The sequence below is a fragment of the Convolutriloba macropyga genome, chromosome 7 (assembly GCF_964194025.1).
Source record: "Convolutriloba macropyga chromosome 7, txConMacr16.3, whole genome shotgun sequence".
NCBI classification, from domain to species: Eukaryota; Metazoa; Xenacoelomorpha; order Acoela; family Convolutidae; genus Convolutriloba; species Convolutriloba macropyga.
Window position 1 is genome coordinate 52,101,170 of NC_134474.1, and position 14,028 is coordinate 52,115,197.

The window sequence follows — 14,028 nt, forward strand, 5'->3', positions numbered from 1 at the left end:
AACAGATCACAACCCGTTTCCTGTGAGCTATAACTTAATTTTTATAGCGGTTTTAATTTCAGACATTTGTTTCTTGGCTTTGTTATTACTGTTACTACAAGAATTCAAAAAAATGTTAGATTTTTATATATTTATACATTTCAGAGGATTTTTGGTTTATTTTTGAATTATAGCAATAATCGTTGATCCTATTGGCTTTGAAATTTTACTTAATTGAACATTGGCTGATGACATGTCTCAATTGCTTTCAATGTAGAGTTAAATGAACGTTCTAGTGCTTTCAGTTGATATCTAAGTACATTAATAACCGTGAAATTAATTGTTTTCAAAAATGGAGAAGTATTTTTGAACTTCGCACCTATTTGCTCTTTTTTCGACCTGTTAACCAGTCGTTTTTGGGACAGGTCTCATATCTTTGCTAATGAAGTATAGGTTAAATTGTTATGTTTGGTTTTTATCTGATGCGAGTTCGGTTTTGTTATGATTTTTTTTATTTGAGATATCGAGTTTTGGTCGTAAATAATGTTTGTTGTTTGGTTTTTATTATTGTCCTTTCTAGTTGTCCTATTATCAACAACTTTCATTGGCCCTCTAGCGTGGCATTGTTGTATTTCATTGAATGTTTATTGAACGATGTTATGTTTTTGAAAGTTTATCTGTTCATCATTTGGTAGCCAATTAAGTCAGGAATTTGGATGAGCGGGGTCGGAACATTATGTGCGTAAGCACGTTACCGAGCCTCCCTTTTAATTCTCTAGACTTTTTGTTGTTATACACTTTTCTTCAGGCCTCTTGGAAAAAATAAGGTTTCCGAACAGTTATTTCCGAATTGTTGAAAAATGGATAAATCAATTTTCGTCAAATTATTTAAAATTTTCATGATCAGTTATTTGTAAAAGTTGACTTAAACCAAAAAAATTATATTATAAATATGATCATAGTACAAAATCAGAATCAGCACGGCTGGTTTTAGAGTTCCAATTAAAAATTGATATAAAATATAGCTCCTTGTGTTGGAAGTAGCATTGAGTTGATAAAAAGGCGCATAGACGTAGCACCTGTTCGGAATTTTCTCAGTAAGTAAGTTTAATTTATTCCGAGCTCTGAACATCTTGTGCATTAGAAAGAGCTGCAGGGAAGTTGTTGGCTGCAAGTACCTGGGAGGTTATAGCAGCTGGTGGCTGTGATGTTGCCCCCCATTCTGCTAAGGGGATATCTTTCGCTGCAACAGAAGAAGTGATACCAAGGTTGAGAATTGTAGTCGAGGTGGGAAGAGAAGGAGGTTGTGCTTCCTGTTGGATCCAAAAAAGCAATATATGATAATGTGAGTTAAAACATAGGAAAAATTTAGATCTGCCTGTGCACAAATTTTTGGAACTAATTCAATTAGGAAAAATTTGTGTTTGAGTTCTTATTTCCTTAAAAGCCACTTGACTTATAGTGTAAGTACTGATCTAAAGTAAAGTAACGTTTATTTAACCGATTGTTGAAACAACAGTATTTTATGATAAGTACAAATATTTCAAGCAAACAATCGGTAGGGACAACTCGGAAATGAAATTGTGGGCTAATGTTAAAAGTTACATAATTGATGATTATTCTGTGTATTGAAATTAACCTGTTGATGTGAGACGAGGAGCAAATTAGCTTCAGGAGAGGTTGATAAATGGAGTGGTAATGGCTGAGCGGTGTTGCTGCATTCGGGGAGGGGGTTCTCTTTGTGAACTATTGACTTAGGCGAGGCTGAGGAGCGCCCTGGCGTGGAACGGGGTGGGTCCAGAGCAGCAGCTGGTCTTTTGGCTTTTGAAATAGGCGTAGTTTTGTTTGTGGCTGAAGATGCCGATGTCAGTGTCAAGGATGAAGATGCGGTGGCAAGGGTAGTAATGAGAGATGTAGCAATAGTACTTTTTGGAGTCAATTGTGTATGTGAGCTGTCGTCTATTTGTTCAAAAACATGGGCAGATGCGGCGTTTTGAGCTTGATGCAATCTATTAGTAGTAGTAAGATCAGCAGGTGTGGGTTGGTTGTTGTTATGGTGGTGTTTGATCCGAGAATGATGTTGTACTGCTAGTTGGGAGTATGGGACAGTGGAAATATGGGGAGGTGAGGAGTCTGGGGGGATATTTTTTGCATCTGTGTTTGAATCGGGTGACTGCAGTCTCCTATGTAACACACCAACAATCACTCTATTTAACTCATTTCACAACTCAAGTGACCAAAATTAACCAATGCAATTTAGCCAAAGGGATCTTCATACCACATTTATATTCTTCCCGCCGCGCTACAGCTGAAATTAAAAGGTCTTCAGGAACGCTCTTTTAAGGTCTTAGTGTCACAGTCAATCGTTTGTTGCAGTCGATTTCAGTTCAGTTGGCCCATTACATCTGATTAATGCTCGATTCGTGTACTAAACGATAATCTGTACATTCATCAAAATTTCACCCTATTGTCAGTTCTAAGTGTTTGATCATCTGACAATATGATTTAGTCCAATATGCCTCAATAGAATCTCTAATGACAGAAGACGTGAAGTGGCAAACACGTTAGAAACAATTTTTTTGAAACAATTTACCAAGGCCTCTGTTTAGTTTAAGCTAACTTAAAAAAACTCGCCAATGAGCATATTGTTAAGTTGCATTGCGCAGCCCTTTCGAAACACCTTGCATTTGCTAGATCTATGATTGAGCATTGACCTGAGTGTTTGAGTGAGATTATCTTGAGACAAAATGGAAATATATCCAGCATACCTTTCTAGAGGGTGAGACATGAGATGGGTGTGATGATGATGGTGGTGGTGGTGGGATGGGTATGAATCGGAATGGGTGGATAGGGGTACAGAAGAGTGACTGAGAAGAGGGTTGAACAAGTAGGAAGAGGATAAATGTGACTCTGTCTCTCCCCTCTCTTTCACTACTGCTGTAGAACTGTTGGGAGTGGTGACCTCATCTGTAGCATACAAGTTGTGCAGTTGATGTTCGTGTGTGTGATGGTGGTGATGATGAGAGAAGTGATGATGATGGTTGGCAGCGTACTCTTCGTGGCCATTGTAGGGCTCTATCTTGAACCCACTTCTAAACACACTTCAACATACAATTCTAAAGTCAACAACAGTCAAAAATTGTGTTCACAAATGTCAAAATGCAACCAGATAATAAAACCTTGGCACACAGGTGTGTTTTTTAAAACATTGTATGATACAAAGTAAATGCACTTGTAAAAAAAATCGGGTCTTTCCCACTATGCCCCTCCCCATAAAATTAAAGCCCCCCTTATAGTATAATTACCATGATTCGGGGGGCTATTTGTTTTCTGAACACTAAGCTGGGGGGGGGCTATAATGGGAGAAAGACCCAAAAAACACATGTCAAGGAGTAAGAAAAATACATGCTTATGATTTACTAAATTGTTTACATGAAGGTGGCTCAGTTTACTAAAGCTATGACACAAAAACTCCTTTACGCATTGCCCGTGTCGAATTTTTCCCAATAAAGATTTAAGATTAGGGAGTAATTGTGGGAAATTTTAGCCAATTCACCTCAAAACTCTTACATCATTTTAGAGGTTAATGGTGGTAATTTGGGGGGGGGGGGGATAAAATGGTGCAAGGGTAGGGGATAAAATGATGCAAGAGCAGGGGGTAATAATCTTATATTGTTTTTAGCCCCCCTACTCGAAAAATGACAGTCTTGAACGCCCAACCTCTGTACCCTCTGTCGGTTCTCTTTAGCCTCTATACCACCAACGCTTGTCCAATTCTTGACAGCCCATCTATATGAATCTACTCCCCATTGCCTTTATTATCCCCCTAATCTTACAGCTTTTTGGGGGTAATTTTTGGGGGTAAAATCTTTAAATTTGGGTCTTTCCCATTATAGCCTCCCCATGAAATTATAGCCCCCCCCATTATGGTATAATTGCCATGACTGGGGTTAGGGGGCTATAGGTTATCACTCCACTAACCTCGGGGGCTATAATCGGAAAGACCCAAAAATTCCCCACATTAACCTCCTATTACTACCTCGTTTTACCTCCACAAAATTACCCCCATAATCATACATCTTACATATATTAGCTATTTAAAAAGACAGTTTTTTTCGGGAATCACATTTCGAGTCGTTTCCGGAATAGTTTTAGCTATGATTTATTTTTTTTTCGTCAAAATTTTTGTTACGATAAAATAACTTCAAAACCAATTCCAATGTTCCTTTTGTTCATCCATTCATGCAGTTTCAAAAGAATTGCGTGCTTGATGTCATTTTAAACTCTTAGTGCATTCTTAGTTTTTTGTTCATTCGCGTGATGAAATGTTTGGTCACATGTGATTTCCTTAAACAAAATTCACTTTTCTTAATTCAAAAAGACAATTCAAAAGGCAATGAGTGTGCGCCATTCTAATTGAAGTTCATTTGAAAACAGCTGTAGAAATTTGTACTTTGCTTAGGTTGACTAGCTGGGGACCGACTAGCGCCCACAAATGGGGACCGACTAGCGCCCAAAACAAATTGAAAGGGGTGTTTTGATGGCTCTCAGATTTCTATTGGAGGGTTATTTTGTCCCCACGCTGAGCTTTTTGTTTGTAAGATACTCTAGTTGGAATAATGAATTGATTCGAGTAATCAAATAACATCAAATGAATTAACAAGAAATGTAAAAGATGAAAAAATCAAATCAATAATCAACCAGAGTTTTATTATAAAAGATGGTTCACAACTTTAACTTTGTAACCAAATTCAAAACTAAAGAGCTACTTTTTTTCAATTCTACAAGCTCTCAATTCAGCCGCTTGATTTAACTGCGGTTCTCCGGTGTTCTCAGGTGTTCTGATTTCCAATAGCGCAAACCGGTGTTCTGAATTTATCAAGTCAATTGAACTCTCTCAACAATGTTTTTTTTGGTTAACACAACTTCTCTACAGGTCAACTCCTAAGCTACAGTGCTGTGATTGTAATGTTTTGGTATTGTTACTGTTTTACTCCTTAGTAACTTATCACGCAACAACCTACGAGAATGATCAAAACAAAAGAGTCTGTTCACTTCGCATTATGGACCACATTAATTGTACCTTTCTTTTGTAAGGTTTGTTATGACTCCAAAAGAACAATTGAATAACCTGAAGGCCTCCTTTATACATTGTTGACTTCTATTCAAGCTATTCAAAGTAAAACAAAAGCAGTATCAGACTTATGACGCTACCAATTAATCAATCGGTCAAACTATGAACTCAAAAATTTAATCCTTATGAAGTTTAAAGTTCCCCTCCACGGTATCTATAAAACAAATTCCCCAACATTTTAAGCGATGGAACTTGCCCCAAGTGTGTACTAACTCCCGACCAAGTTTCATCACACTGAGGTAAATGCCGGATTATAGCTAGCTTTTATAAAATCGATCCCCCTCATAAAATCAATATTGCATCCTCACAACTTCAAATTCCACATTGTTTCGTTGCACATATATCCTGTTTGTGAAATGGAGTTGAATGCAAGTCGTTAGTCTCACTAACATTTTGTGGGAAACAGATTTACAAAATTCAATTTCTATCACTTTCAATTGCGACACTTTTTTGAGAAAAGTAGGATTTCCCAAAATCTACACTCCTCACTTCTAGACTAATATTCACCCCAATAGTCGATGAAAATGGCATCTAAATCTTAACCAACCCTATACCCTAAAAATGTTCAGCTTGTCTTGTTGATTCATCTAGTCTCCCTTACTAGTAGATTTTGCTTCATGCAAACCTAACTTTTTCTATATTAGTTCCACAACACATCACAACAGACTTATTCATTTAAGCAAGCCCTAATAGATCAAATTGTGAACCATCGCTATCTACAAATGAGTATTAATAGTACATTAATGCATTACTCTAGAACATTTATCAAATATACAGCAATTGAAACCAAATTATCGATTATGGCTAAAACTACTAAAAGGATTACGCAAAATAAAAACTTGTCTCCGTCTATAGATACAACTTATATAACAACTTGTAAAGAGGCAACTCAATACCCCTTTATGTTATGTCTTATCTACACAATAACTGGTTAGGTGGTTAGTTGAGCCATCGAATCGTTTCATTATTCACTGCGGCCATCTCATCAAAAATTCTTTTTGAACAATTTAGTAACTATCAATTCATTTCAGTTGGTTCAACTCACCTATCTAGGCGTATCACTATATTCATATTATTTACTATTCAAATATCGAGCTCTCTCTATTTTTCACAAACCAAGTTGCTGTGTTTAACCACTTACAGTTCAAGCATACTCTAACATTTACAGTTTGGTAACAATATCAGGCCATTACGTCGCCACATAAACAATTTAACATCATTAACCAATATTCCGGACTAACTTAAGCACTTTACCAACCAATGGTTAGACACAGAAACTAATATGAAACACAAGACTAGATACTAAAATAAGAAGAAACTATCGTGCTGAAGATTATGAAACCGACTGTACTATCTCAAAATCTTTCTTCCTTCGATGCTTGAAGGGATGTCCCCCCATGTCCTCACTGGACAGCCACCTCACATCTGGAGGTCTCCTCCTCCAGCACCATCTCCTCATCAGCTTCAGCCTGCTCCATCTCTCCTTTCGACTCGTCTGAAGCTACATTGTCCCTTGCGACATCGAGTCTCGACAACTGTTGAAACAGAATCCCCTCTGACAGAACCCCTCCCTTCTGTCGTGGACATCGCCCATCAATGCCATCAACTCATAATGCAACTCGACTACTGACCGCAACTCCACCCTTCTGTTGTAGACTACATCACTTGTGTTATCAACTGGTGGGTACCACACAATAGGCATTGAACCAACCTCCTCGCTTCTGCTTCCAAAGTCGTTTGAAGAGCCCAAGGAAAGGGGATAACATTTTTTTTGAGGGCCGTGGCCCTGACTAACACACTTATACGCCACTCCAATTCGAAGCCGTATGCCATCGGAGTCTCTTTCAACCATCAACACATTGCACTGCCTTATATTTCCCTCGTTAATCTTCTGAAATTCCTTTGTTCCCTCGACTCCTGTATTCAATTGGGGGTCCGCATATCTATCCTCCACTCTATCTGAAGTCATGCGATTAATAACTTTTGATTGTTCTAAGGGAGCTCTGGCTTCACTGTCAAGAGCAGACCGAAAGTCCAACTCCTCGGTTGTGATCACACACAACACACCAGTCGTCAAGTCTGGTTGCGCCTCCTTTACCTCTGTATCCACGATCAATTTGTCAGTACTGGTATATTCCTTGCCTTTACCTAGTTCGAGCTGCTTTCTGCTAGTTTTATTCAACTTCTTAAACTTCCTCAAGTACCTCTTTGTATACCTTCCACCAAAACTCACTATTCGCCGTTTACTGAACTTCAAACATCTTTTTCTTCCTGAGGACATCTTTAGCGGAGGGGTTTTCTCGATTGCTAAAACTACCCCCTGACCCTCTTCAAGCGTCAATTTTAACTGAAGCCTCAGATTACTACCTCCTAATTTTCTTGATTGTTTTAACCCACATTCACATCCCTGCATACTTTCAATACGCCGAGGAAAATTTGATGTGTCCATTGATTTCTCTGGACCAAATGGACATTTTTAAGACCTTGAAACGTAATTCTTAAACACTTGATTGAGCTTCATCAAACCTGGTTCATGTCTCAACTTGTTTGTTTGTACCAATGAAAATGCTAATATCTGGTCCTGCTGATTCCGGTTATTCTGTTTTACTGCTAAGATCTGAGAATCATCAGCTCTTTCCACCTTCCAATAACTTTTCATGATACCCATCATTAGAACAAGCAAGAACTCTAACGAACTTAAAACCTTTCCAGCCGATGTCTAAAAAACGGAAAAATTATCGCGAGACTACACGCTTTCGCTTATCCGTCACGTCATTGCTTCCTCCCTCCCCAAGATGAATTTGACTAATAGTATCTACTATTCCGTTGTAGCTATAAAATTGCTCGGCAACCTAACGACCGACGCGAAAACTGCATCAAGCTGAGCGAAATCTGATGAAGTCTCCCGCATCACAATGGTATCACAAGCTCTGCCGAATAGTTGGACATTTTTCTTTAAATCCGCTGTTTCAAACTCGTTTAAATCTGTAGTGCCCTCTTCGCTTGAAACAACCAACGAAGCTTGCCCAACTTCCAATTCCTTTCTGATCGCTGACGCCGTATGTTCAAACAGTCCTTGAAAAGTTCCCAATCTCGCCATCGATAGCAATTGAGGTCGTTTCTGTAATTTGTTATTGGTCCTCTGCGTAAGTATCTCTGCCGATATGCAGTGGCCAAGCTTGCGAACCCAATGAGCTTTCATTTTTGTTGGCTTTGGTACCGTGAACACTTCAGCTGTCTCCCAAGACACAACTCTTTCGAAATCACCTCAAGTTGCTCATTTTCATTAATTGAAGTGCAATTGTGAAACACTGCTTCCAAGTCAGCAGTTGTGCTCGTTCCGCTCAGTTCAAAAACTCTTGCTGTATCCCAGTACAGACATGCTTCGTAACCACTCGAAAATAATTGAGATCTATCTTGCCCATCTTCACCTCGGAATCTCTGGGCTGCGCTTCTGTTACTTCCCAAATGAACAACTGCTCATGCACTAGTTTCCTCCTCCAACTCAAGTTCCTGAAATTTAAGATCCACCCGTGGACTAATGACTGCGAACCCTTTTGGCCATTTCACTTTTAAGTCAACCGGGTTGCCACTCCACTCAACATATCTACAAATTTCTCCATTTCTATTTGTTTGTGAGTCTGTACAATGCCAGGAACCAGAACCGACGCTCGCGGACAAACGGAACCATTACTTTTCTTAATGACATTATTTTCGTTTCGAGAAGACTCCTCTTCATCTCCACTAGATACACAACCCCCTTTCTCAACTGCCACGGGAATTCTTCAATTACAGTGCCAATCTCATGAATCAAATTAACTCTAAGATTGTCATCGGTTAGGCTCACTGCAAAAGTTCTATGAATGGACTCTATTTTTCTCATATCAACTTCACCGCTTCCTACTAGTGACGAAAACTCTGGTGCCATGAGTGTTACATCCTTAAGGCTTTTCTCATGAGTATACACAAAGAACATAGGAGGAAGCTCAGTTTCCTCATTCTCAATGCCATGTTGGTCGGAATCCCTCATGAAAAACAAGTCATCTTCTCCTTCGTTCGCTGATGAACGGTCTACATAGTACTCGAATCCCTCAGCTGTGACTACTTTCTCTAATTTTGACGTAAATCTTTCCCTAGTCTCCTCCTGTAGTCTTCTCTTTTCTTTGCACTCTGTGTCAGCGTGGGTCAGCGTCTCACGGCGCTGCCTGTCATCCTCTTCTTTTTTAATTTCCGTCTTTAATTCTTTATCCCGCAACTCATTCTGTTCATCAAACTTTTTGCATTGTTCAACTCTATTACAAACATTTCCTTTTCCTCGACATGCTTCTTCACCAAATCTTTTAAATGACTCCTTTTCGATCTCTGTAGAAGCAATGTTTTTCTCTAGCCATTCAGTAGGGATCACAATTATTTCCTGTCCGGTTCTTTGATCGTACCGATACTTAATACCTACTTGCTCTTCCCTGTTAACTTCTCCCAACATACTCAGAAATAACTGTTCTTCTTGCTCTTGCTCAATTGTAGCAAATATTCCACGTTCTGTAAGTTCCTCGTTGCTTTATTTTGATTACTGCATCCTGTTCCCACTAATTCCGAACCAACTTGACGGCGCTCAGAATTAACCTCTGAGTTCTCCCTTAAGGAGTCTTTTATCCTGCCATCTGTTTGACCATTCTCACGTTCCACTTTCTCTTCAATTACATTTCTTCCCCTACTTTTAGTACTATCCGTACGGTTGCAGTTTTTTTCCCTACTTATAGATAGCTCCTTCTCAATGATATCAAAAGATTGTTCTAACGACATTACCGCTTCACCAGTTTCCGACAACCAGAAATTGAAAGGCAAATCCGAAACCGTGTGCAACGCCATTCCACTCAATAGACCAAGCATTGACGCCATTACTTGATCCTCACCCATTTGTAACACGTCTACAACGTCAAAGTAGTACAACTTCCAGTCCTCCCACTTCGACAACTTTTCCGACGGAAAATACTCTACAATCGGTAACGCACTCCAATCCTTGTTTGCTCACTAATCATGTATCTCATTTCTCCTCTACTTATTCGTTGTGCTCCTCAGCTCTAAGTCTCTGTACTCTGTCTAAGAAGATCCCTTAGCCTCTAACTTCTGCTAAGCCCACATCCTCCTCTCCTATCAGTAACTACTGTACATCTAACCTGACCTAATCTGCTTTGCCACTCTACACTAGGTTGCTGCTGTTGAACCACAGCTGGCCTACTTTGCAAACTTCTCTTTGCTCTCTGCTCAGAGTTAAACTCTCTAACTCGTGTTCTTCCAGTATGAAAAGAATGCAGAAACCGCGTGGAAAGCCTCTCTCTCTCTCTCTCTCTTTTAACGGTACTCTTTCTATACTCTATTCTACTCTATAATCACAAACCTTCGACTCACAACTGTCGCTTGCCAAATACCAGGTTACCAACTTCCTGTTCCAAGCTCTCGATACTCTGAACTGGCGTTCTTCCTCTCAAGAAAGCCAATCACTAACAAGGACAATCTTGAATAACTTGCTCTCACTTGGCTTTTCTCTCTTTAGAATATCTCTAACTCTCTACTCGCTACTCCTTCTCTACCTTGCCTCACAAATCTCTTGATCTCGGCCAAGGCCCTGTTACAACTTTCACTAAGAAAGCCGATAATCTACACAAACTCAGCCTCAAGCAACTTACGCTCTTGACTAAGTCAAAACTCACTCTCTCTATCTCAAGAAAAGCTAAATGTTAACAATACCAACAGTCGAACTCCAACTCAACTGAAAACTGCTCTGCACTCTCACACTCTCTCTTTCTCTCTCTCCGTCAAGCTCCAGCTTGACTCCGTCCACGGGATTTTTTTTCTCCTTCACTCGTTGCACAAGTTGATTCTCCTTCACTCTCTTGTTGTTCGCAATTGCAAAGTCCAATGTCCAGCTACATCCACAACAGCCGCCAACAATCCACGCCAACTGTCAAGAAGTCTCGAGATAGCCCACCCAGGAGCGCCACTGTAGAATTTTGTACTTTGCTTAGGCTGACTAGCTGGGGCCAGACTAGCGCCCAAAACTCTGACAAATTGAAAGGGGTGTTTTGATGGCTATCGGAATTCTATTGGACGGTTTTTTGTCTCCACGCTGCGCTTTTCGGCTGTAGGAAACACTTGTTGGAATGATGATTGATTCGAGTAATCAAATAACATCAAATGAATAAACAAGAAATGTAGTTTTATTATAAGAAATGTAGTTTAAAAATGTAGTTTTATTATAAAAGATGGTTCACAACTTTAACTTTGTAACCAAAATCACAACTAAAGAGGTACTTTTTTTCAATTCTACAAGCTCTCAATTCAGCCGCTTGAACTAATTGCGGTTCCCCGGTGTTCTTAAGTGTTCTGATTTCCAATCGCGCAAACCGGTGTTCTGAATTTATCAGGTCAATTCAACTCTCTCAACAATGTTCTTTGGTTATCACAACTTCTCTACAGGTCAACTCCTAAGCTATAGTGCTGTGATGGTACTGTTTCGGTAATGTTGCTGTTCTACTCCTTAGTAACAACGTACAAGAATGATCAAAACAAAAGAATCTGTTCACTTCCCATTAAGGAATCTATTCAAGCTATTCAAACTAAAACAATAGCAGTATCAGACTTATGACGCTATCATTTAATCAACCGGTCAAACTATGAACTCAAGAATTTGAGCCTTATGAAGTTTAAAGTCCCCCTCCACGGTATCTATAAAACAAATTCCCCAACAGTTTAAGCGATGGAACTTGCCCCAAGTGTGTACTAACTCCCTACCAAGTTTCATCACACTGAGGTAAATGCCGGATTATAGCTAGCGTTTATGAAATCGGCCCCCCTCTTAAAATCAATATTGCATCCTCACAACCTCAAAATCCACGTTGTTTCGTTGCACATATATCCTGTTTGTGAAATGACGTTGAATGCTGGCCATTAGTCTTACTAACATTTTGTGGGAAACAGATTTCCGAAATTCGAGTTCTATCACTTTTAATTGCGACACTTTTGTGCGAAATGCACGATTTCCTAAATTCTACAACAGTTATCATAAGCAGCAATAAGTTTGACAGATTCTTAATCAAAAATGTAACATCTGAGCATTTAATAAAAAATAATTTTTTGATCTGTTTCTTGTACTATCTTTTTGAGACTGAAGATCTACGATGCCACTGCGACTATTTTCTGGCAACATGCCAACATGTTTTTTATGTTGGCTTTTTCCCTATTAATGAAGTATTAAAAATTTCCGTTCCGCTTTTTTTTGATCAGTTTTGTAACGTCTTAGTACGAAAAAGCAGAAATCATTTTAGTTAATTGAGCAACATGAGCACTAGAAATAAAAGTTTCATTAATTTGTTTAGGTAGCTACATTTAGTACGTTTAAGAAGCTTATCTCAAAGTGGTGCAAAAATGAAAGAAAATTTTGGTCTCACGCAGCAAATGTGTCTTGACGAGGTAGTCAATGCCAAATTTCCCAAAGTTTACTCAGTGCTTTACGATTAAGTTCTAACTATCAGTAAGACTGAAGCATCATTGTCTATAATTGAAATTATTGCCTTGCCTATGATTTGAGTGAAATGTGTGGTTTGATATGACAGTATTTAACATTTTAAATTTTGTATATAACAATTTAAACTTGTAAAATTTAACCCTTGGGTTTTTACTTGTTTTTTTTTTAAAAAAAGTGAACCTTTGAAGGTACGCTGAGCGATAAAACTCGCTTGTAAAGCCAATTGCGTTTTTTCATTGAGACTCTTCTATCTTCGTTGGATTTTATGAAGCTGGGTGTGGTTGGTTTTGGTGAGATTTTATGTAGCCTCTACGAAATTTGATGAAATGTAGTGGTTTTTTAAGTCCAAACCAATGAATACAATTACTCACATTCAGCTACCCGACTCTATGCCTCAGTGATAAGAAATTCTTTCAAAATGGTTGCAGCTTGTAGGAGTTTCCGTGAAAAACAATGAAAGCTATGAAAGACGAAAGGGAAGATTTTCAGCGCTTAAAATGGATTCAACTCTAAAAGATAGCAATGATGCGCTCAGATAACGTTTTAGTCCGCAATTCACCGCAATTCTTATCTTATTTCTGTTATTTATCATTTTCGCTAATTAATTTTTCGTTTAGCCCAATTCTTGTGATAAACTTATTAAATAGTCTCCTATTGCACCCGGGAGGCTATTTAAATGTATTTTCAGCTTTGTCCTGAATAATTATTGCATGTTGATAGAGGCCGGATTTTCATTCGGTAGCCTCGCTTAAAGGGGGTTTTAGATTCCGGCGGAAGATTTGAAAGTTATCTTTGTCCATGGTTAATTTGTTTAAAATAGACGAATGTGAACCGCTCACGACCTTCGTTGAAAGACCCAATGGTACTTTTTGTTGGCGCCAGCTGTCTATACCAAGCTATCGAAAAATCTCCGAGGTGATTGAAAAAGAGAACTCAGATATCAATTTTTGCTAGACCAGGTCTGCGTTTCAATCGAAATACTGTCGCACAGCACAAAAATTACATCATTTGATATAGACGTGGAAATCTTCAGCGAAGAAAAGATTTATTTTTAGGGCTTGATGTGTTAAGCAATTCACTAAGTGGGCATCGAAGTAATAATTTCTCACCACAGACTATTGAACAACTATTGAAAACATTGACATTTTTTGGAGAGCCGTTTTGAGCGATTGTGCACAATAGACGATTTGGAAATCTAGATATTTTAGAAAAGCTGTGTAACGCAAAAGTTTGTTCAATAATTTCGGAAAGAAACACCTATTATCTAAGCGCAAAAAAATTAACCTGGTTTAACGAAGAACTACGTAAAGTGCATCCAGACGTTAACATAGAATTGAACTTTTGTCGATTGTTGTTAATCAGGAAAAAAGACTTACGGCAATTAACTTTG

General features: G+C 38.7%; 3 protein-coding genes across 3 annotated transcripts in view; 1 reads left to right on the forward strand and 2 right to left on the reverse strand.

Moving 5' to 3' along the window:
* LOC142343147 (26S proteasome non-ATPase regulatory subunit 7-like) overlaps nucleotides 1-14,028 on the reverse strand; it is a 392,943-nt gene that overhangs the window by 107,624 nt on the left and 271,291 nt on the right. The window lies entirely within an intron of this gene.
* LOC142343151 (uncharacterized) overlaps nucleotides 905-14,028 on the reverse strand; it is a 57,873-nt gene continuing 44,749 nt past the window's right edge. Inside the window, exons 11-13 of the mRNA XM_075394846.1 lie at nucleotides 2,748-3,080; nucleotides 1,619-2,162; nucleotides 905-1,292 (exon numbers count right to left, since the gene is read on the reverse strand). Coding sequence (XP_075250961.1) covers nucleotides 1,092-1,292; nucleotides 1,619-2,162; nucleotides 2,748-3,080 — 1,078 coding nt within the window. The 3' untranslated portion in view covers nucleotides 905-1,091. The remainder of the gene's footprint in view (nucleotides 1,293-1,618; nucleotides 2,163-2,747; nucleotides 3,081-14,028) is intronic.
* Nucleotides 13,272-14,028, forward strand: part of LOC142343148 (peptidyl-prolyl cis-trans isomerase-like) — a 615,561-nt gene continuing 614,804 nt past the window's right edge. Inside the window, exon 1 of the mRNA XM_075394843.1 lies at nucleotides 13,272-13,283. The gene's annotated coding sequence lies outside the window, so the exon portion shown is untranslated. The remainder of the gene's footprint in view (nucleotides 13,284-14,028) is intronic.